At 40.0% G+C, this 24757-nt stretch overlaps 1 protein-coding gene and 1 long non-coding RNA gene across 3 annotated transcripts in view; one reads left to right on the top strand and one right to left on the bottom strand.

Moving 5' to 3' along the window:
* Window positions 1–24757, top strand: part of SLC12A1 (solute carrier family 12 member 1) — a 98608-nt gene that overhangs the window by 35945 nt on the left and 37906 nt on the right. For both annotated transcript variants that reach the window (XM_030814127.1, XM_030814126.1), the window contains exons 11-17: window positions 2782–2933; window positions 4935–5042; window positions 5364–5487; window positions 7610–7711; window positions 9706–9861; window positions 13884–13983; window positions 17051–17162. In XM_030814127.1, coding sequence (XP_030669987.1) covers window positions 2782–2933; window positions 4935–5042; window positions 5364–5487; window positions 7610–7711; window positions 9706–9861; window positions 13884–13983; window positions 17051–17162 — 854 coding nt within the window. The remainder of the gene's footprint in view (window positions 1–2781; window positions 2934–4934; window positions 5043–5363; window positions 5488–7609; window positions 7712–9705; window positions 9862–13883; window positions 13984–17050; window positions 17163–24757) is intronic.
* LOC115835461 lies at window positions 211–24045 on the bottom strand. Its single transcript, XR_004030446.1, has 4 exons — window positions 23962–24045; window positions 21099–21189; window positions 3812–3944; window positions 211–449 (listed from the first exon to the last, which is right to left on the bottom strand). It is a non-coding gene; the product is annotated as an uncharacterized LOC115835461 (long non-coding RNA).

Genomic DNA, 24757 nt, shown 5'->3' with positions numbered 1-24757 from the left:
AGAAAAGAAGTGAAAAACAAAACCATTCAAACCTAAAAACAGCCTTAGGAAAGTATGAAAGATGTGGAATTTGTGACTGTGTCTCATCCTTGTACTGCTATCCTTAATATGGAAATGTCACTGTCATCAATTGGCAGGATATCAGAACAAGACCCAGCTGCTGGCAGTGTGGGTGGCCAGCCCCTACATTACTCACCTGCTGTTCCTGAGACTGACTTTGGTTCTACCTGCTGCCTGCAGCCACACCTCCTCCTGGTTGGGGGCTGCCTCACACTTTTGCCATAGTAGGAAAGGAAGAGGTTTCCCAACATTTAGAGAAGAAAACTATCTTCTGTGTACAATAGGGAAAACAGCTCTAGGCTGGACCACCATGGAAGCCAAAGGGTACATCCCAGTCCTCTTCTGCTTATAAGAGAAATTGAGAAGGTCCATGTACCTACAGTTGGTTTCTGGAGATAAAAGAAAAAACGAACTTAAATCCTTCCCTGTCTCATTGTCTCTAATTTGAGGAAATTTGACAACTTTGTTAAGAGTATCGTTGGGGCTGGGCACAGTAGCTCATGCCTGTAATCCTGCTAATTTGGGAGGCTGAAGCCAGAGGATTGCTTAAGCCCAGGAGTTCAAGACTAGCTGGGGCAACATAGAGAGACCCCATTCCTACAAAAAATAAAAAATTAGCCGGGCGTGGTGGCACACACCTATGATCCCAGCGATTGGGAAAGGTGAGGTGGGAGGATTGCTTAAGCCTGGAAGGTCAAGGGTGCAGTGAGCTGTGATCACACCACTGCACTCCAGCCTGGGCAACAGAGTGAGACCATGTGTCATAAATAAATAAATAAATAGGTAGATAAATGTATTGTTGGGGCATGTCCAAGTTTAGTTACATGTAAAGAGATTTTTTTGTTTCAGTGCTTTAGGAAATCAACACATTTTTAAATGACATTGAAACCACTAAAGTTAAATTTCCCGAGTGGTTTTCTTTTTTCTACAGCTAAAGTGAGAGAATGAGTAAAGGTATAGACCTGATTTCAGAGCTTCTTCTAGTTTTGCCCCTAATGGGTGGAAAAATATACATTTCTACACTTTCCCAGCATAGGATAAGGACAATCATGGAGTCAATGTCCTGTCATGAGTACAAATAATGGCTTATGGCCTGGCTTCATGGGAATTTTGAGAGATCTGTTATGCAGAGGTTAAAATACATGATTCAAAGAGTTCAGTTCAACATAAATGAACAATGCAAACAGGTAAAATATGAAAGAATAGTTTGACTTAGTAATTGACATCCATAATTTCAAGCGTTCAAGTAGAGGCTGGCAGACTACCTCTCAGGACTACGATAAAAAGGATCCCTGCACTGATTATTTAAAATGGCTCTTTCAGATAAAAGAGTCTATGACTGGCCGGGTGCAGTGGCTCATGCCTGTAATCCCAGCACTTTGGGAGGGGGAGGTGGGTGGATCACGAGGTCAGAGTTCAAGACCAGCCTGGCCAAGAGGGTGAAACCTCATCTCTACTAAAAATACAAAAATTATCCGGGCATGGTGGTGGGCGCCTGTAATCCCAGATACTCAGGTGGCTGAGGCAGATAATTGCTTGAACCCAGGAGGCGGAAGTTGCAGTGAACCAAGATCGTGCCACTGCACTCCAGCCTGGGAGACAGAGCAAGACTCTGTCTCAAAAACAAAAACAAAGAAACAAACAAACAAAAAGAGTCTATAATTTTTAAGTCTCCCAAATTCAAAGAATATGGATTCCATGGCTAAGATTAAGGAATCACATTTATTCCTGTCACTGGGACCTGTCTTAAAGGTATTATTAGCAAGGCATGAGAATCCACCCTGGGTAGAGTTTGAAATCCAAAGCAGTTTTATTGGTTGGCATTTAGTTTGTAAAGTATTTATCCTTTACGTAGTTCAGAAAAGTTTATATATATTTCACATGTATATTCATATATTTCAAAAATCCTATCAAATACATGGCAAAGATTAATTAGAAAAAATCATAAGGGAATGCCAGTGATTAAAATATATATCAAGAGTCTTTTAAATCACCATAATTCTGTGTTTAAGAATCTATCCTAGAAGAAAAAGTTTATGCACAAAGATGTTCATCATAGAATGCTATAGTAGAAAATGACAGATACACTCAAATGTATGAAAATAATGGAATAGATCAACTGAGATAGATACTTGATCAATATTATTTGACCATTGCCTAGGAAATCTGAGTATTTTATCCTAAAACATTTCCTTTATTGTTTAAACCATTAAAACTGCATATAATGTAGAACTGTAACTCTGTTTGATAAATTATGCAAGAATATCATTAGTTGAAAAGAGGGGCTGCATTCTCTTAATCGCTATAATAGAATTCCATAATGCCACCTCTTGGCTCTCTTGCAGATGAGGAAATAAATCCTTCTACTTGAAAAACATCCAGTTGGTAGTACTAAGCCAGACATATGTATTGAGTATGTGTTATGTACCAAGCGCTGCCATGCAAGTTTTAAGAGATAAGAAATTAAGACTGAGTGTCAACTCCCAAGTCTCTTACCACTCAAATCTAAGTCACACAGGCTGTTGAAATGGCAGCCTGTTACAGAAAAGGGGAAACCCCAGGGCTCAGCAGATGGGAGCCTCCAGTTATCAATAACTACTCACAGTGAACAGAGGCTAAGAAATGGACCTTTTCAGACTCAAAGTAAACTATGTTTTCAGAAGAAAACAGTAAGGGACCAGAACCTTATAAAGAAATAACAAGCCACGGTTTTTTCCACAGGGGCCTGTGTGGTCCGAGATGCCACCGGGAACATGAATGACACCATCATTTCTGGGATGAACTGCAATGGTTCAGCAGCATGTGGGTTGGGCTATGACTTCTCAAGATGTCGACATGAACCATGTCAGTACGGGCTGATGAACAATTTCCAGGTTTGAAGCAAAACTCAAAAATGTTCATTGCTATTATTTTCATGTTTTGAACGTCACATAGAGTAAGATTTCTGAATCTGCAACTGATTGATTATTGACTGATAAGAATCCAGCACAGAATGATTCATGTGGGAAAGAAAGGAGTCATATAGGCATTACATGGTAGCAAATTCTATGGTTACATTTCCTGTGGTCAGAGACAATAGGCAGTCATATGAATTGCATCACCAGGGAGAGATCATCTCCTGGCACTATGTGTCTTCCAATCAGCTGTGCAAGATTTCATGGTGGAAAGGAACTTAGATTAGTTAGCACTTGTTATGTATTTCTTTCTTTTATAATTTTAGTTTTTATTCCAGATTCAGGGAGTATCCTGTATGTGCAGGTTTGTTTCATGAGTGTATTGTGTGATGCTGAGATTTGGGGGTATTACAACAAGTAGCCTCTGTTCACTGTGAGTAGTTCGCCCAGGTATTAAGCATAGTACCCAATAGCTAGTTTTCAACCCTTGCCTTCCTCTGTCCCCTCTCTAGTCGTCCCCAGTGTCCCTTGTTGCCACTTTATGTTCATGAGTACTCAATGTTTAGCTCCCACTTATAAGTGAGAATATGTGGTATTTGGTTTTCTGTTCCTGTGTTAATTTGCTTAGGATAATGGCCTCTAGCTGCATCCACGTTGCTGCGAAGGACATGATTTTATTCTTTTTGTGGCTGTGTAGTATTGCATGGTGTATGTGTACCACATTTTCTTTATCCAGTCCACCATTGATGGACATCTAGGTTGATTCCATGTCTTTGCTATTGTGAATAGTGCTGCAATAGACATACAGATGCCTGTATCTTTTTGGTTGAATGATTTATTTTCTTTTGGATACATACCCAGTAAAGAGATTGCTGGGTCAAATGATAGTCCTGTTTTAAGTTCGTTGAGAAATCTTGGAATGCATTTCATACATGGCCTTCAGCTTAGACAAAGCCTTTGAGGTGGCCCTGGAGAGCCTAGAAGACAAGGCTAAGAGAGAAATTGTGAGTGCCAGAGGGAAGGTAAATAAGGGGGAAGGAACAATGGAAGTTAGGAAAACTGTAGGACTTTAAACATATTAATTTGTCTGCATGATTGGTGAGCAGAGGGAGAAGTAAATTTGTCACGAAAGCTTCATTCTTCTGTTCTAACAACCCACAAAGAGAAATTAACTCAGCTGAAGTCATTATTCCAAAATATGACTTAAATTGATAGAATCACATCATGTCTCAGATCTAAAATTATGTTTAATGAGCACAGAAATAGCAAAGGTCTGAAAAGCCTCCGTGTGCAGGAAGAAGAAAGGTTAATGGCTGTAAAAAGACTAGTAAACAGCTGAGCCCCTCCCCAAACCTTATTAAAATACTACTTTCTGCTGGATAGAATTCCCCATCATCAAAGAAACATATGGCCACAAAGAACAGAGGGGAAAATGTCAAAATCCTTGAAACCATTTCCTTCTTTATTCTTTCCAGTATCTTCTGGATATATTGCGGTGAGCATTTATTATCTTATAAATAACCAAAAAGGCCATTTCTATTTTTAAAAAATAAAATTAAGAATGTGAGAATGGCCAAGTACTGTGGCTCACAACTATAATCCCAGCCCTTTGGGAGGCTGAGGCGGGTGGATCACTTGAGGTCAGGAGTTCAAGACCAGCCTGGCCAAGATGGTGAAACCCTGTCTCTACTAGAAATACAAAAATTAGCCGGGTGTGGTGGCAGGTGCCTGTAATCCCAGCTACTCGGGAGGCTGAGGTACAAGAATTGCTTGAACCCGGGAGGCGGAGGTTGCAGTGAGCCAAGATCGTGCCACTGCACTCCAGCCTGGGTGATAGAGCGAGACTCCGTCTCGAACAAACAAACAAAAAAAAGGAATGTGAGAATGAAGCAGGGGAAAAAAATCTAGTTGAAAGCAATTTGCTGATGAAACAGATTCTAAATCACAGAAAGTCTCCTTACTTGTACCTCTCTTCTCAAGGTCATGAGCATGGTATCAGGATTTGGCCCCCTCATCACTGCGGGAATCTTTTCTGCAACACTCTCCTCTGCCCTGGCCTCCCTTGTCAGTGCACCCAAAGTGTTCCAGGTAATACAAGCACAACAGCTTGTGCTTCTCCCTACTGCTGTTTCCATAGAATGTGAATCAAGCTGAAATATTCATTCTCACTGGCAATCATTTTCCATCATTTTCTGAAACAGTTAATGTTTGCATCTGGCTCAAGTGCTATGTCTGCCACATAGTCAAGATCGATTCAAATAATATAAAGAATGATAAACTGCAGTGTTAACTTGTGCCTCATCTTGTGTTATCACTTAATCTTTCCCCAAATCTTCTTGTTTGAATCACCTAGAGAAAATGACTGTGCATAGCTATAAATGACAAATTTCTTCTCTTCTTTTCCATTAGGCTCTGTGCAAGGACAACATCTACAAAGCCCTGCAGTTTTTTGCAAAGGGATACGGGAAAAACAATGAACCCCTGAGAGGATATATTCTCACTTTTTTTATAGCCATGGCATTTATTCTTATTGGTTTGTAAAGTTTTCTTGTTTTTATTGAAAACCAAAGAATTCTTCTGATTATTCATAGGGCTTTCCTTTTAGTTTGAAAAATTACCTGTTTTATGTTTAGGATCCCATTTGGGAATATTGGCATCTAAGAAGGAAATGAGAAATCCTTGTGTGTAGAGGGCCTTTGAGGAACTCGAGGTAGACTTTGAATTTTAATCTATGCGTTGAATCTGAGTGTTCGAAATCCATCCAACCAAATGCAGCTGAATCCTTCCTCCCACCTGCCTGAAACTGTCTAAATCTAGAGTCTCCCCCAGCTGCCATATCTACTGACCTGATGGCTAGCAGAATTGAATTGCCTGTTAGTGTTTCTGGAAATGCGGTCCACTGACCATCTATATCGCAGTAACCTGGGGTGTTTGGGAAAGTGCAGAGACTTCAGGCCCAATTCCAGAGTAACTGAGTCAGACTCTCTGAGGGTAAGGAGTCTACATTTCACAAGCTCCTCAAGAGATTCATAGACCACTGGTATTTGAGAACCACTTATCTAGACTATAATCTCGGCTTCCTCTCCCCAGGTGATATGGAAACAGCTACATAATCTTGGAGAGGCACATTCACCAACTTAAACTTGCACATTTCTCCCTCCTCCCTAAGGCCCCACCTTTGCTGATGAGCGTATCAGAGGAAAAGAAGCAGAAGGCAGAGGACTTTGGGAGCCACACATAGGCGGGCAGAGACTTCCTCAGCACAGCAGTGACAAACAATGAGGGCTCCTCATCATTACATATTGAACTCAGGAAGGGACTATAATTCATGAATCCTCATAGCATTTGTATGAGGCTGAAGAGGGGAATTTGTAACTGTCTGTGTTTGTTAGATTTTTAAAAATTAAATTAAAAGTGATTTCATATAGAGATGTTTCAATTATGTAATTTAGCCTCTAAGATCTCAAATCATTGCCCTGTGCTGCATTTAAGTGAATAAGCAATCAAAGTTTTAAAAGTCTTGTATACATAGATAATATCCTTTAAAATCATTCTTTCAGAACAAGTGCATTGGCTCCACGCATAAGCTTCATGGCAGCTGTTTTGCCTACTTTCCTGTTGGTATCCATGTTCCAGAATCACACCCAGCTGCCTGCATTTGCATCATTGCATCATTTGCATGATTGCATCATTTGCATCACTGAGGGTAATAGATGTCTGACCTTCAGATAAAGGATGACGTCTCTATATTTTTTCTTATATTGCCCAATAAAAAATCCAGCTGGAATTAAATCATACCAGATATTTACTCCTGAGGCAAAAGTATTTTGGGGCCAGGCACGGTGGCTCACGCCTGTTCATCCCGGCACTTTGGGAGGCTGAGGTGGGCGGATCACTGGAGGTCAGGAATTCAAGACCAGCACAGCCTACAGAGTGAAACCTTGTCTCTACTAAAAATACAAAGATTACCTGGGTGTGGTGGTGGGTGCCAATAGTCCCAGCTACTAGGGAGGCTGAGGCAGGAGAATCACTTGAACCCAGGAGGCAGAGGTTGCAGTGAGCCGAGATTGTGCCATTGCACTCCAGGGCGACAAGAGCTAGACTCTATCTCAAAATAATAATAATAATAATAATAATATTTTTGGCTAGCCTTGAGAGGTAGAACTCTCTAGAGATGTGAAAAAGGTATGAATGACAAAGAGTCCTGAGAAATCAGAGAACACATATTGGGCCTATGCAGGGAGATTTCAACTGGGGAGTCTTCGGTGCACTGGTATTTAACTAATATCCTGCAGAGCCTATTTATTGCATACATAACAGTTATAGAACACAGGATTAGATGCATCCAGAAAAGCTACAGGGGAGTTAATTGTATGCCCAGTCCCACACCTACCCATTGCCACTTGAACTTTTTGTAGGTAGAGGTCTCGATTGTCTATTTTCTGATTGGTAGGCTTTTTTATTACTTACTTTATGGAAACTGTAGCTAAGAGTAAATATGTATCCCCAAAGAAAAATGACTAACTTCTTAAACTTTGACAGATGCTCACTATGTTTTCAGTTTCCAAATAAAGTCAAGCTTCCAGGCTATAACAGCTGTTCAGCCCCTGGTCTCATCACTCATACATACATGTTCAATTCTGTTATTTTTACAGCGGAACTGAACACCATTGCTCCCATCATCTCTAACTTTTTCCTGGCCTCATATGCACTTATTAATTTCTCCTGCTTCCATGCCTCTTATGCCAAATCTCCAGGTAAGCTGACTTCCAAAACTAAAATATGCTTAAGCAAACAGTTAGTTTGTCTCAATGAAATGAAATAAATCAGTGAAAAGTGTTCAATCTGTGTTTATATGTTTCCTTGTATACTAGTGAGAAGCATAATCCACTTTATTTTGGTGAGTTTGGGGATGAGTTTTGAAATAGAAAAAGAATCATTTGAGCAATGGCCTTTTTGACCAACCGTAAAGTCAATTTTCTCCTGTGGCAATAAATTATTCATTGTAAGAGAAACCACATTTATTTCAGCAGTAGAAAAACACCACTATTTATTTCCAGGGTGAAAGTGACCACAGAAGTGGAATTAATGTATATATTTGAAACTTCCTTACTATCAATTTGTTTCCTGCCCATGGTGCAAAAGAGAAGGATGAGTAGTTCCCATAATTACCTGCTGAGTGAAGGCAATGTAGATAGGCTGCATTGACGCCGGTGGCATCAGTGCACTCTTTGGGCTGTGGTTTAAAGTTGTTCAAAATTTCACACCAAAGAACGTTCCCCTTTCTAGTCACTCCTCACCTCTTCTTTGCTTTCATTGTCCACTACAGTTTCTTCTGCCTTTCTACCAGAATAGAGAGTTGTCATTATCTACCTTCAGAAAGTTCTCCACCTAGATAACTTTTACCGGGTACATAAACACATTTCCACTCGTTGAGGGCCTGACAAGATATTAAGCCTCCTTTGGAAAAACTTGCTGCCAATAAGACAAAACATAGATGGCAGACCAATCTTAATCTAACGAATACTAGGCTACAGAAAGTAGCAGAGGATTTTTGTTTCTTTGTGTGTTTTGTTAACACAGAAATGTGTGACTCCATGCCATGTTATGGCCACTTTTGAAAAATAAGGTGAAATAATAGAGGCAGCCAGGGAAAAGAGTGAAAAAGAGAACGGGAAAGAGGGGTAGAGAGAGGAAAATACAGAACAGCATATAGAGGAAGACACATGGATATGCAAACCCAGAAAATGTCTGCCTCTTTCTCTCTCTCTCTCTCTCTCTCTCTCTCTCTCTCTCTCTCTCTCACACACACACACACACACACACACACTCACACACACACACAGACGGGAAGCCAGACTCAAGAGAAAAATAAGGCTATTTTCCATGATGTTCTTGAAGTGCTATGTCCATCTTGTGGCCATTTAGGAAATTGCTCCCAAACACTTAAAGTTCTGTTGTGTTTTGGCAACTCCTAATTTAAAACGTACCCCATTCATTAACAAAAGGTGCCCTTCATATCAGAGCTTTTCCCTCCTTTCCACACTGTCTTCCAGTTGCTTCCATTTCAGGGAACTAAGAGAACACAGAAAACCCCCACGCATGTGCGCACTGTGAGAAATATTTTCATTGCAAAATGCATGACATATTAACACATTGGGTTTAAGAAGCCTTTGCTAGCCATTAAGTTTAAAAAGCCATTTCTCCCTCTTTTTTCATCAATTATTCTTTCTGAAAGGGCAAGCACTGTCCTCTTAGGGTAATGGAAGCTACCAGGAAGTCAAGCAGATTGACTCTTGATGACTACTCCACCTTCTCCAAGGGAGCAAAAAGCCCATTGTCTTCACTTTTACTTTCTCTGACAACCAAGAAGTTTCTCCTCCCCACCTGATAGATCCCACTCTTTCCATTTCTCCTGCCTCTTTTCAGCTCCTGATGGCATAGATACCAGATGCTTAAGGTTTGGAAGTTTGAGAAGACAGTCGGGAGCACAGAGTATGGAGGGTCCTGAATGGCATATTTTTCAGATGCTTAACATTTCCTAAGCTTTACAGCATTCTATTTGGTGTAAGTACCATCTTCATAGACCAGGGACCCAAGATCATAGGAAAATAATCACAGAGTCTGCAAATTGGCCTAAAAGTTCTGATTCTTTATGTCAGGAAAAAGGCATATTACCTGCATTCTTATAATATTCAGTGGCATGATCGTAGTAGAGTGGAAGTTTTCCTTCTGCATATTTTGTTTTCAGGATGGAGACCTGCGTATGGAATTTACAACATGTGGGTATCTCTTTTTGGAGCTGTTTTGTGCTGTGCAGTCATGTTTGTCATCAACTGGTGGGCAGCTGTCATCACCTATGTCATTGAATTCTTCCTTTATGTCTATGTGACTTATAAGAAGCCAGGTAAGATAATGACTGTATGGAATAGGGTTTCCAAATCTCTCTCTAACTATTCATTTATTAAGCATTTATTGAGCAGCTTTTATGTGTTTAGGTGAGGCATACGTAAGGTGGATATTAATAATATCGTGCAATATAATAGTAACAATAGTTGGGGCCGGGTGCGGTGGCTCACGCCTGTCATCCCAGCACTTTAGGAGGCTGAGGTGGGTGGATCACAAGGTCAGGAGTTCAAGACCAGCCTGGCCAACATGGTGAAACCCCATCTCTACTAAAAATACAAAAATTAGCCGGGTGTGGTGGCGGGCCCCTGTAATCCCAGCTACTCAGGAGGCTGAGGCAGGAGAATCGCTTGAAACCGGAAGGTGGAGGTTGCAATGAGCCGAGATCACACCACTGCACTCCAACCTGGGCAACAAGAGCGAAACGCCATCTCAAAAAATAAGACTAATTATTAAAATAACAATAGTTAACCTTGTTGAGCACCTATTACATACCATGCACTCATTCAATCATCACAATACTATTAGTCCCATTTTACAGATGAAGAAACTGGAGTTCAAAGAGTTGACTACTTGCCAAAGTATAATAATCAAGATGTGATGGAGCTGACCATATAACCAGAATGTGTATGATACCAAACCAACCTGACAAGCCTTCCATTGCATCACTTTCTGTTTCTGAGGTCCTGATAAATTAGATATAGTCCCTGTCCTCAAGGAGTTCACAGAGTCACACTTAAGAAATTAATTATGATACAATATAGTAACCACTATGAGAGTAATATGAGCAAATTGCTGAGAAAAGGGGAGGGAAGGATTAACTTTGGAATTATCCAGGAAAACTTCCTGGTTCCTAACTTATGTTCACAGAGTCAAACACTCAGTGGACATTTAACAGATTTTTTTAAATAAATAAATAAATTAGGGGTTTTTTAAATTAAAAAAAACAAGCAACTGGGGTTTGGTCAATCAGAGTCAGGGAATGGTATTTTGGGCAGAAGGTGAAGCACGAATGACATGAAGGACACATGCAAGTGCGGGGCGGCATATTTGGGAAGGCTCAAGGCCTTCAACACACAGAAAGTTCCTGAGTGATGGGGAGAAGGATCACAGGGAGAGCCTGGAAGAGTTGGTGGCGGCCAGATAAATAAGAAACTTAAAGGTCATGCCAAAGAATCTGATGTTGTGAGCAACAGGAAGATGCCACAGGCTAATCAATTGGAGAAACAGTTAGATCTGAACTTTGGGTGTTGACTTTAGTACCATGTATATTAAATTTAAGAGGGGCTGCAGACAGTGCAGTGCAGGGTAACCCAGAGCCACCCTCACATTCTCCTTTCCCTTACTCTGCCAGTAAAGCAGAGCTTGTAGTAACTACCTTGGAGGGGTCTGTTTAGCTTTTATTTATTACTTTACATATTGTTAACATCATGTATAACTTATATATGGCAAAATTCAGCCCTTTTAAATGTGCTGTCTATATGTTTTGACGAACTTGTACAGTGCTGTAACCATCATCAAGATACAGGATATTTCCATCATCCTCACAAGTTCCATTATACCCCGGTATAGTCAATCTCCACCCTCCAACTTAGCCTCAGGCAGCTGCTTTTCTGATGTCTGATCCTGTAGCTTTGCCTTTTCCAAAATACCATATAAATAGAAACATACAGGATACAGCCTTTGAGAAGACTTCCTTTCACTTAGCAGAATGCTTTTAGATTTATCCATGCTGTTGCATATGTAAGTGGCTTATTCTTTGGTGTCACTGAGTAGTATTCTATTGTATGAATACATCACATATATTTTTAAATTCTATTCACCAGTTGATGGTCATCTGAGTTGTTTTCAGTTTAGGTCCACAGGACTTTATGTGGACTTATGTTTTCATTTTCCCTTGGGTAAATATCTAGTAGTGGGATTCATGATTAAATAGTAAGTGTATATATAACTTTGTAAGAAAATGCCAAACTGTTTTCTGTGGTAGTGGTATTATTTTCCAGTCCTACAAGCCATGAATGAGAGTCCTAGATGCTCCACATGTTGTCAGCATGTATTATTGCTAGTTGATTTTTTAAAAGCCATTCTAATAGATGTGTAGTGCCACCTCATTGTGGTTTAATTTGCATTTTCCCAATGATTAACGATGTCGAACATCTTATTTGCCATCCATACATCTTTTTTAGTCAAGTGTCTGTTTAAATCTTTCGCTCATTTTTTAGTTGTGTTCTTATTATTCAGTAATGAGAGTTCTTTATTCTGGATGCAAATCCTTTAGTAGTATGTGTTTTGCAAATATTTTCTCTGAATCTGTGGTTTCTCTATTTTCCTTACAGTTTGTTTTGAAGAATAAAAGTTCTGAGTTTTTGTGAAGTCCAATTTATCTTTTTTTTTAATGGCTTACCATGTTGCATCTGATCTAAGGTATCTTTTCCTAATCCAAAGTCACAAACTTCTAGAAGTTTTAATGCTTTGGAAAGTACATTTAGGTCTATTATCCATTTTGAGTTAATTTTTGTATATGATTTGAAGTATTGTTCGAGGTTCACTTTTTACATATAAATGTCCAATTGACTAGTAGAGTTTTTATCCCTGTAAAACTAAATGGCCTAAGGTATGCTTAATGCCTGATGCACAATCAACACTTAATCAATATTGATCTTCTTTATCTCCAGATAATTATCGTTCACCCATTTCCCTGGCTCTCCAGAACAAGGCTGAGGAGAATAGGTTCTGTTTGTCATCTGGGGTGTATCTGCACATTCTTGCCAGGGACTTCCTCTCATAAACCTTGGAAGATCCATTTAATACTTAAATTTGTTAAAAAAAAAAAAAAAAAGGCCGGGCGCGGTGGCCCATGCCTATAATCCCAGCACTTTGGGAGGCCGAGGCGGGTGGATCATGATGTCAGGAGATTGAGACTATCCTGGCTAACACGGTGAAACCCTGTCTCTACTAAAAAAAAATACAAAAAAATTAGCTGGGCGTGGTGGCGAGCGCCTGTAGTCCCAGCTGCTCGGGAGGCTGAGGCAGGAGAATGGCGTGAACCTGGGAGGTGAAGCTTGCAGTGAGCTGAGATGGCACCTGTGCTCCAGCCTGGGCGACAGAGCGAGACTCTATCTCAAAAAAAAAAAAAGAAAAAGGGGGTGGGGGTGGGGGAGGGATGGTAGAGCTTACCTCTGTTATGATGAAGATTAGGGATTAGGTTCTCAAAGATCCAACTAAAATGTTTGCTAAAGAACCTTGACCCTCTTCATAGATTTCTAGAAGTTAAGAATTCCCGTGCTATTGTTTTACTATTCAAAATATAAAGATTACTGCACACTATCTGTGTATACAGAAATGCTGCTTCTCTTTCTATTTTAAGAATTTGGACCAGGCACGGTGGCTCACGCCTGTAATCCCAGCATTTTGAGAGACCGAGACGGGTGGATCACAAAGTCAGGAGTTTGAGACCAGTCTGGCCAATATGGTGAAACCCCGTCTCTATCAAAAATACAAAAATTATCCAGACATGGATGCCTGGTGCCTGTAGTCACAGCTACTCAGGAGGCTGAGGCAGGAAAATCTCTTGAACCCAGGAGGCGGAGGTTGCAGTGAGCCAAGGTTGCACCACTGCACTCCAGCCTGGTGACAGAGCGAAATTCCATCTCAAAAAAAAAAAAAAAAAAATTGTGAAGACGCTTTGAATTTATTCAGGGACTGACCAGTTTCCCAAGTCTATCTGCCTGCAATGTGGTTATTGCACAGCCTCTCCCACCAAGCAAGATTTCTAGGACTGCAGTTGTACAGTCTGATCCTTTGCTGGAATGAAGCCTTCGCTTCTGAAGATTCACGTAGTATTCATAGAAGGATACAAAGTGCTTTTTAGGAAATCCCACACTATATTTTCTCTAATTTGGGCACTCATCTTTGCTGGCATAGCCAAGGAAAATCATAGAAGGGAATGACTTGTAAAAATTATTCATGGTGCACAGAGGAAAGGTCAGTGCTTTTTATGCCAATTTCCTCCTTTATCCACAGATGTGAACTGGGGCTCCTCCACACAGGCTCTTTCCTACGTGAGTGCTTTAGACAATGCCCTGGAATTAACCACAGTGGAAGACCATGTAAAAAACTTCAGGTAAAGCTGGTGTCTCAGGCGTCCTAGTGTTGTTCCACCCTAGAAGTGGCTCTCCTTTATGAGAGACAAGGGCATTCAAGTAGTTATAAGCTTTAGGGGTACATTCTAAAAACAAGCAGTCTTACAAAACTGCCACATTTTCATGACAGCACCTCCTGTGAGTGCTTCTTTCCTTCCACACTCAGCTATGCCCATCCCAAACTACAGCCCCTCATAGTGCCAGGTGTCACCTTCCATGCATGGAGATAGCAAGGTGGACTAAGTAATGTGACTTCTGAGAGATGGTCCTAAATCCCCACACACATTACTCTGCTATTGTTTCCATTCCGCTTAAGGCTTTAGGGCTTACTGAATTCTCTTAAAAGTAACGCTTTTAGCTTTTCATTAGTTGTATCTTATTTTGAATAAAACCTCAAGTGCAAGCCTGTATGAAGAATGAAAGAAAGTAACATAAAAATCTTGCTTGGAGAGGAACAGATTGCCTTGGGATTTGGGGTAGGTGGCTAGAGGAAAAAGGACAGGGGGACCGTATTAGTCCATTTTCATACTGCTATGAAGAAATACCCAAGACTGGGTAATTTATAATTTTAAAAAAAGAGGTTTAATGGACTCACCATTCCACATGGCTGGGGAGGCCTCACAATCATGGCAGAAGGCAAAGGAGGAGCAAAGGTACATCTTACATGGTGGCAGGCAAGGGAGTGTGTGCAGGGGAACTGCCCTTTATAAAACCATCAGTTCTTGGGAGACTTATTCACTGTCATGAGAACAGCACAGGAAAAACCCACCCCCATGATTCAATTACCTCCCACTGGGTCCCTCCCACAACACACAGGGATTATGGGAACTATAATTCAAGATGAGATTTAGGTGGGGACACAGCCCGAACCATATCATTCCATCCCTGGCCCCTCCCAAATTTCATGTCCTCACACTTCAAAACTAATCATGCCTTCCCAACAGTCCCCCAAAGTCTTAGCTCATTTCAGCATTAACTCAAAAGTCCACAGTCCAAAGTCTCATCTGAGACAAGGCATGTCCCTTCTACCTATGAGTCTGTAAAATCAAAAGCAAGTTAGTTACTTCCTAGATACAATGGGGATACAGGCATTTGGTAAATACACCTGTTCCAAATGGGAGAAATTGGCCAAAACAAAGGGGCTACATGCCCCATGCAAGTCCGAAATCCAGTGGGACAGTAAAATCTTAAAGCTCCAAAATGATCTCCTTTGACTCCATGTCTCATATCCAGGTCATGTTGATGCAAGGTGGGTTCCCATGGTGTTGAGCAGCTCTGCCCCTGTGGCTTTGCAGGTTACAGCCTCCCTCCTGGCTGCTTTCACTGGCTGGTGTTGAGTGTCTGCAGCTTTTCCAGGTGCACAGTGCAAACTGTCGGTGGATCTACCATTCTGGGGTCTAGAGGACTGTGGTCCTCTTCTTACAGCTCTACTAGGCAGTGCCCCAGTGGGGAGTCTGTCTGGGGGCTCCAACCCCACATTTCCCTTCCGCACTACCCTAGCAGAGGTTCTCCATGAGTGCTCTGCCCCTGCAGCACACCTCTGCCTGGATTTCCAGGCATTTCCATACATCCTCTGACATCCAGGTGGAGGTTCTCAAACCTCAATTCTGGTCTTCTATGCACCCACAGGACCAACACCACATGAAAGCTGCCAAGGCTCGGGACTTGCACCTTCTGAAGCCACCACCCAAGCTATACCTTGGCCCCTTTTAGCCATGGCTGGAGCAGCTAGGACAAAGGGCACCAAGTCCCTAGGCTGCACACAGCAGGGGGGGCCCTGGACCATGCCCGGGAAACCATATTTCCCTCCTGGGCCTCCAGGCCTGCGATGAGAGAGGCTGCTGTGAAGTTCTCTGACATGCCCCAGAAATATTTTCCCCATTGTCTTGGTGATTAGCATTTGCCTCCTTGTTACCTATGCAAATTTCTGCAGCCAGCTTGAATTTCTCCCCAGAAAATTGTTTTTTCCATTCTACTGCAAATTTTTCCAACTTTTTTGCTGTTTCCTCTTGAATACTTTGCTGCTTAGAAATTTCTTCTGCCAGATACCTAAATCATCTCTCTCAAGTTCAAAGTTTCACAGATTTCTAGGGCAGGGGCAAAATGCTGCCAGTCTCTTTGCATAGCAAGAGTGACCTTTACTCCAGTTCCCAAGGAGTTCTTCATCTCCATCTGAGACCACCTCAGCCTGAACTTTATTGTCCATATCACTATCAGCATTTTGGTCAAAGCCATTCAATAAGTCTCTATGAAATTCCAAACTTTTACACATCTTCCTTTCTTCTGAGCCCTCCAAGTCTCTAGGAAGTTCCAAACTTCCCCACATTTTTCTGTCTTCTTCTGAGCCCTCCAAACTGTTCCAGCCTCTGCCTGTTATACCCAGTTCCAAAGTCACTTCCACATTTTTGGGTACCTTTACAGCAGCACCCCACTCTACCAGTATGAATTTTAGTCCATTTTCATGATGCTATGAAGAAATACCCAAGACTGGGTAATTTTTCAAGAAAAAGAGATTTAATAGACTAACAGTTCCACATGGCTGAGGAGGCCTCACAATCATGGCAGAGGGCGAAGGAGGAGCAAAGTCCTGTCTTACATGGTGACAGGCAAGAGAGTGTATGCAGGGGAACTGCCCTTTATAAAACCATCAGGTCTCTTCAGACCTATTCACCATCATGAGACCTGCATGGGAAAATCTGTCCCCATGATTCAATTACCTCCCACTGGGTCCCTCTATAATACATGGGGATTATGAAAGCTACAATTCAAGATGAGATTTGGGTGGGAACACAGCCAAACCATATCAGGGACCACAAGACCACTTTTTCCTTACTTCACACTTTTGCTAGGACTAACTGAACTGAGAACACAAACATGTCAAGATGGACGGACAGGATGATTCAAGAATTCTGGTGCGAAACCCAAAAAATAGTTAGGGGAGAGGTTGTCCCATTTTTCCAAGCCTCTGTACCTGTCATCCCATTGGAATGGTTCTAAGTTACAGGCTTCTTGCTGGGGCCCATTTTCACATCTTTTTTTCACTTCCAGGCCCCAGTGCATTGTCTTAACAGGGGGACCCATGACAAGACCTGCTCTCCTGGACATAACTCACGCCTTTACCAAGAACAGTGGCCTTTGCATCTGCTGTGAAGTCTTTGTGGTAAGAGATACTTCACCCCAGGGAAGTGGTTTTTCCTCCCTGCTTACCTTGGATTATTTTGGGTGAGGAGAAAAGGTACGTGCAGTGATAGGAAAATAGCAAAAAAACAGTTTATAGGAGAGCCCTCTACCTTGATTCACAGAGCAAGGATGAGCAAGAGCCCATGATCCTGAATCTAAACAGATAGATGTAACGTGCTTCAGATTTCATAAGAGACCAACTAAAAGTGACAAATATTTCCAAATGATGGCCTTTAGTCAAGAAAAAGATAGCTGGCTCAGAAATAAAACGAAGGCATTTGGGGTGATAACCGTCACAGAAATATAAAAAGATGGAATGAGCCAGATAGAGCACTATTATAGAGATTAACTGATGAGGAAAGAACTGGACATAATGGCCTTAAATGACAGCACATAGAATTTAGATTAAATATTTGGATACGTTTGATGACTTTGCAGATACTCAAAAAACTAAACAAAGTTTTTCATGCCTTAGATAAACACTCAGAGCTAAATGAATTATTTTTGTTCAGGAAATACATGGTAGACTAATAATAACTTATTGGTGAGCTTCCTAAGAGGTATTCAAAACTGGTGCTAGTAATTTAATCATAATTGTTGACCAATTTCTCAAGTGTGGAGAAAGCACTAAAATAATAATAAAATAATAAGCCAAAGGGTCTAGTGGCTCATGCCTGTAATCCCAGCGCTTTGGGAGGCCAAGGTGGGCAGATCACCTGAGGTCAGGAGTTGGAGACCAGCCTGACGAACATGGCGAAACCCTGTCTCTACTAAAAATACAAAAATTAGCCGGGCATGCTGGTGCATGCCTGTAATCCCAGCTACTCGGGAGGCTGAGGCAGGAGAATCACTTGAACCTGGGAGGTGGAGGTTATGGTGAGTCGAGGTCACACCACTGCATTCCAGCCTGGGCTACAGAGCAAGACTCCATAATAATAATAATAAAGTCTAAGTCCTCCACACTAGCCCACCTCTACTTGTATTTCCTCTCTCTCTATCTCACACACACACACACACACACAGACACACACATACAACTCAAAATTCTCAGCTATCAATGTATTTTTATAGTATTTAAGTACTTACGTATTCTTCAAACCATTTTTCTTCAAAGCATTTTTCTACAGTTTCTTTTTTTTATGGGAGCCACACAATAGCCTAGTGAAGCAGCAAAGAAAAGTAGCCCTGTTCCCATTTTACTGATTGGGAAAGTGAGATTCAGGAAAATTAAATTATTGCACTGGATCACACAAGAAAGTGGCAGAGCCAAGATATCAGTCCAGGCCGCACAAGTGTGCTAAGTGTCACGCCTTGAGGAGAAAGCCTTAGCACACTTGCATCCTTGGGAGTACTATTAGAATCCAGCACCACTACTTAAATCTCCAATACCTGTCAAGGAATAGGGCTGTCAGGAAGTCAGGTGACTTTCGAGCCAGTCAACTCTGCCATGATGCTGGGGGCTAATTTACCACATGTCATCATGATCAGCACTTTAAGCATTTCTTTACATTTGGCAATATTCTAAATGCTCTATGAAGCAGTTGTTCATATTCTCTTTCCTCTCAGTGCTTATATGACAGTAATTCGAACAATATAACTTAATGCAATTATCTGGTAGGAGATGGAGAGACTCCTACTGAGTACTTGTGAGATTGACAGGTTAAGTAATGACCAACTGTGACTCCAGAGAATTTTTTAAAATCTTATCAAGCACCCCTCTCTATCAATTTTGGTGCCATGGATTGGTGGATTTCATTTTGGCCAATATAATATAGAAGCAGTTTTGATGAAATAAGCAGTTTGGGGTGTTTTTCTTCTCCAGCAATTTAGAGAAAACTAAGTTTAGCAGGCAATAAAATATCTTTAGGACTGAAGAAATAAACTGGGAGTATAAACAGTCATCTATTGGCAAAGGAGAAAGGGTCTCCTCAGAAACAAGAGAGATTGCTTTTAATTAACCGTTTGCTGCTTTAACTATAATACAGGAGGATAGTGCTGGCATATCATTTCATTTGAAGTAGGCACCTTAGTCTGTGCTGCCAATGGCCCTGTTTGTTTGACACATATGTTGGGCTGCATTATACATTACTAAACTGGTCTATCCATGTAAGGCCCAAGAGTCTTGCTCCAAGGTGCCAAGGTTCTCTTGGGGACAGAAAATAGTTACTGCATCACTTAATGACTTTCCAGTTAGTTACTTTGTATGAGCTCCTGGGGCTGCAGATGTCGACAGCATTTTTAGACTCTAGGCTCAGTCGTCAATCATCTTTGCAAAGAAACAGATGGAAGGGGATGTAGAGGAAATAAGTATGCCATTAGAAATTTTTTTCCAAAAGCACAATGGTTGATGGTTAGGCCAACCTTGTGGAAAATGTTAAATAGTGATGATAATAAGAGAATGACAATTTAGTTTTTAAGTCTAGAAAGCTGGTGCTCATGGGCTTTTGAGAATAATAGTCAAGTTTCAAATCATTATTTTGCTACCTATTAGCTGTGAGTCCCTTAGGCACATAATTTCATCTCTCTGTGCCTTACTTTTCTCAGTTGTAAAATGAAAATAGCACCTATGTTATAGAGTTGCTATTGAATTATAGGAGATAAGCTTTCTAATGCTGAGTCCGGTGTCCCTCAAAGAGTAAATGCTCAATTAACTTTCATTGTTATTGTGATATTGTTATTGTCAATATCGTTATTTTCGGTATGCTATAGTTGCCATTTTTATTCCAGAAATCTATTACTTTCAATAAACACCTAAAGCATGCCCTCTTAGAAAAACCAGGTCCAGACACTGGATTTTGAACTTTTTAAGAGTGCAGCAGTTTGATCATGATGGAACAGTGAGATATGTGCTTCCACTCACTAATCACAGGACAGCAGGCTCTGGGCTCCATCCTTCTGGTAGCCTGCAGCTATTGAAGTACTTGCTTTAAGTGCTGTTATATTACCAGAAAGGAGCAAGACTTAGAACTCATTGGCATTTTGATGTGGGTGGGTAGAGGGAAAACATGTGGCCACAGCTGTCATTTCCTGCAACTGTAGCATTTTTATATTTGAAATTAAGAGAGCTGTACTCTTTGCTGGGCCCCAAGCACCTGCTGTGGCCTTCCAACTATCCAGCTAACTCTTAACACTCTCCGCAGGCCTCTTCCTCTCTCTTGCTTTTTCACTATTCAGCTTAAAGATTTCAAGTGAGCAACTCTTCATCAAGGTAAATTTGGGGACCCATTCTAAAGAATCCAGCTTGGTAATTTAAAAAATACTGTCTATTCTTCTCTTTTGAACTAACATAAAATAAATAAATGACATACTTCTATCCCAATAGGCTTTATATTAAACATGTGAGTCATTTTGTTCTTTTGTACGTATCATTCTTATCACCATAGGAAGACAGAGGGAGGAAAACTTGACCTTGTAGTATCCCCCTCATATTTCTAAGCATAGCCAAGTTCAACAGGTTCAGCAAAAGGTAAGTTATTAGTTAAAAGTTGCAAGTTGCATCCTCCACCAGTTCTACCCTATGTATCCTGACACATATAAGCACTGCCTTTATCAATGAGTTTCCTCACTTATGTCATTCATAGTAGATGCAGATATATCCAAACCAATCATCCCAGATAACTTAATTTGAATTTATGTACCTGTAATTCTCTGGACACACTATGTTCAGCTCCAGAAGTCTTATGGGATCAGTTGACACTTAACTTTCCCAGGTGCAAAGGCATCATACTGCAGCAGTTCCTTATTCATATACTTCACAATTTTACATTTAAAAATAAGAATTTTTTATTAAAACAAATAAAAAACAGACATACATTTAAGGATCAAAAGTCAATCGAATTGAAAGTCAATTCCATTGATCTGGGATTTGGAACACAAATCAGATAAAGTCATTATTGTCCAAAAACACGCCGCTTACCTCTTTTCTCAAATTTGCTTGTCTTACCTCGCAAAAGCCTTTCAGGTTTACAGTGGCATCTTTCATCAAGTACATTGTGTTGTGCTGGTGGCTGAAGAAATAAGAATTTTTTTAAAAGATTGATTCTGTTTTTTAATTTTGAAACACTAAAAAAATTAATTAGGTTGAATCATACAAAGTTTGCATTTTTATAGATCAAAATCATTTGATAATGGCAGTTTCATATGGCTCACTATATAAAATTAAATGAGACCTTTAATTTATATTCTACCTTTCCTAATTAATGACTGTTAACATTTTGGGCCAGATGCAGTGAGTCCCTGCCTAAAAAAGAAAAAAGAAAAAAAATTGGTTATAGAAGCTTCCACTCACTTTATTTTATTTTTATTTATTTATTTATTTGAGACAGAGTCTTCCTCTGTCACTTAGGCTGGAGTACAATAGCGCAATCATAGCTCACTGCAGCCTTGAGCTCCCAAGCTCAAGCAATCCTTCCACCTCAGCCTTCCCAGTGTCCGGGACTACAGGCATGTGCCACCACACCCAGCTAATTTTTGTATTTTTTGCAGAGACAGGGTTTCACCGTGTTGCCCAGGCTGGTCTCCAACTCCTGGGCTTAAGCGATTTGCCCTCCTCGACCTCCCAAAGTCCATTATAGGTATGAGCCATTGCACTCAGCCTTCCACTCACTTTTTAGATGAAATAAGCCATTACAGATCAAGTTAAAGCCCCTTTTAATACCACTCCAGACCCCAGCTCTCTCTGTCCCCAGAGGCAATGTTATCTGAATTTTATGGGTATTCTTCTCATCATTTCACACATGGATACCAAAATGTAAATCTATTTTCATTCATGTTTTTCTTACTCATTAATGTTACTTTAAACCTGATTGTCCTCTCCTGTAAAGGAGGAAAGGGATGGCCTTTGACCAGCTTTCTCATGTAGAATCTCTCTTAGACTTTTACCCTGTTTCTTTTCTCTTTTTTTTCTAAAAAATTCTAAAATATCTTAAGAAAACCTAAAGCTCTCTTTGAATTTTCTGTTTGAGGAGTTCTCAATAAATCTTACAGAAGACACCCACCTCTTAACTCTTGAACTGCATAAGGAAGGCAGTTCAAGCCCATATAACCCAGGGAAAACTAAATTCTCATTTTTTCTTCTATCTTTCAACCTCCTCTTAATCTCAAATTTCACATCCACCAAGGAAAAAATGTATTCTTTCTAGATACATCTTATTCTTTTTTTAATCAGTGAGCCTCTATTATGATGTTAATAAAATAGTGACATGACCAAATATTGAAAGAATGAAATGACCTATGAATGGACACTAGCATGTATGGTAAGATAATATGGACCAAATCAGAAAGGGAAAAATTTTCTTTCCCACAATTCCAACCAAAGCAGCCATGAAAACAAAGACAGACTAATAAGACTTTTAATGTTAAAAAAAGAAAAAAGTTGGAAGGAATATTGCACTTGGCAAATTCCTCTGTTTGATCCGAATGGGGTTGGAACCGCTTTACAAACTCTTTTTCATGATAGTCACTTATTTAAAGTAACATAACATCAACTTCTCCACACTACATAATTAGAAATGCTTTACCCCTTTCTCAATTAATATCAAAGTTATAATATATGCAAGATTTTTAAACCTTCTTTGTTTGAATCCTGAATTAATTTATGTACTCATATTTTGGATCCCAACTAAAGCTAATCTCTATAATATTATAATGGGGTAGTAAAATTCATTTTTGTAACTATGACATATCTGAATGTTGAATAATTGTATTCCAGTATGTCTTTTCTCTTCGTTAGTTTGCTTTATTCTTACTACATTTGTATTGCAGCCTTCCTTGCTTCGCATTAATAAGTGTGCTACAATGATGTTATAATCGTTTTTAGCAAAGAGAGATTCTGCATGAAACATTTTTATGACTTCTCAATATGGCAAGTTTAGGCATTAAAGTAAATCTCTCTGTCACAATTAATGTTTAATCTGGATTTTTATAATACTAACAGACATACATTAGACTGTATTTATTTAAATAAATGCCATTCTCCCCAGGGGTTCACAGTCACTGTGGTACAACTCACTACACTGATGGTTCAAAGCCTTTCCTGTTTGTTATTCTTCTATCTAACGGCTGTTACCACTGAACTTCCTTGAATAAAATATTCTTTCTTTTTTTTGCAGTTGATGAAGTTTAGAATGCTCAAAGAAGGACTAGTGATTCAAAATGCATTGACAGTCTGGAAACCTGAGCTAAATTGGTCCATAATGGCATATCTTTACTTAGACTAGGTCATCTAGTTTAGTAACTACCCTCCCAATCTCTCTACCTTTTCTATCTTCATGGAAGTTTCTTGTTTTTAAATTTTCCTTTAATGGGAAGTCAACCAAACTGTTTTGAAAAGTTGGCAGGTTCTAGAAAATATGCTGGAAAAAATAAGAATATAAAGAGTCTGATCCAATTTAAATAGAATATTAAAATGGAAGTGACCCCAGATATTGAATGTTGTGTAATAGAAATATATGATGTACCATATATGTAATTTAAAATTTTCTAGTAGCCAATTAAAAAGGAAAAAGGAAATAGGTAATTTTTAATAATATTGTATTTAACCCAATGTGTCCAAAATATTATAATTTCAATACAGAATCAATATAGAAACATTAATGAGATATTTTACATTCTTTTTTGTACTGAGACTTTGAAATCCGGTGTGTAGTTTATGCGTCCAGCATATCTCAGTGTGAACCAGCCACATTTCAAATGCTCAATAGCAGCATGGACATACAGGCTTTCATATTGGGCAGCGATGACCTAGGGAATTGCCTGAGTTCTATCAATGTAGAACACACCTCAAGAGAGGACAAATGGCAGACCCAGGGTGTCAGCCAGTCAGTGCCAGATCTCAACCCAACATTTTGACTCACAGTTCAGTGTTCCTGCAAGCACAGTGGTAAAATCAAATCTGGGGCTTTGATGACACTGCACTAGGTACTTTATTATTACTACTTAAAGCAATCTTGCAGGAGCAAGAGTTTATCCTTATTTTCAGAATAAGATATAAAAGCTCAGAGATAAGGAATTACCTCCTCAGGCTTAGATCTGAGACCAGTTTTGTCTGACTGCAAAGCCTGGGCTTTTTCTTTTTTTTTTTTTTCATGCATCCCAATGTCCTTTCTCTCCAATCTCAGACCCTTTAAGACCGTGACTCCAAGTGTGGTCTATCTAAGGAGCAGCAGCATCTGTTGCCTCCAGGAGTCTGTTAGAAATGCAAAATCTTGAGCCCTGCTTCAATGCCTACAAGGCTGTATTTTATCAGGATCCCAAGTGATTCATGTAAAATCTAAACCATCTCAACAAAATACAAATCTCTCTATAAATTAAAAGAATTTCCTGGGAAAATGGATTTGTACCCTGTCAGACATATGGCAGATAATCAGAAATAACTTTTGGATTGAATTGCAACATGAGAAGAAAAGAACTAGCTTGGACTTTTAAGGAAGGAGAAATACAAATATAATTTTTCATTAAAAATGGGTTTCCAGAACTAAATCTTGAAATTATAAAATGCCTTATCAACCATCATAACACCTGTCTTCCTCCTCTTAATCTCTTCCACTCTTCTTAGGTCATAGGTATGTAAACTTT

The sequence above is a fragment of the Nomascus leucogenys genome, chromosome 6 (genome assembly GCF_006542625.1).
Source record: "Nomascus leucogenys isolate Asia chromosome 6, Asia_NLE_v1, whole genome shotgun sequence".
NCBI lineage: Eukaryota > Metazoa > Chordata > Mammalia > Primates > Hylobatidae > Nomascus > Nomascus leucogenys.
Note: the sequence above shows the minus strand (reverse complement) of the source record. Positions and strands in the feature narration are given on the sequence as shown.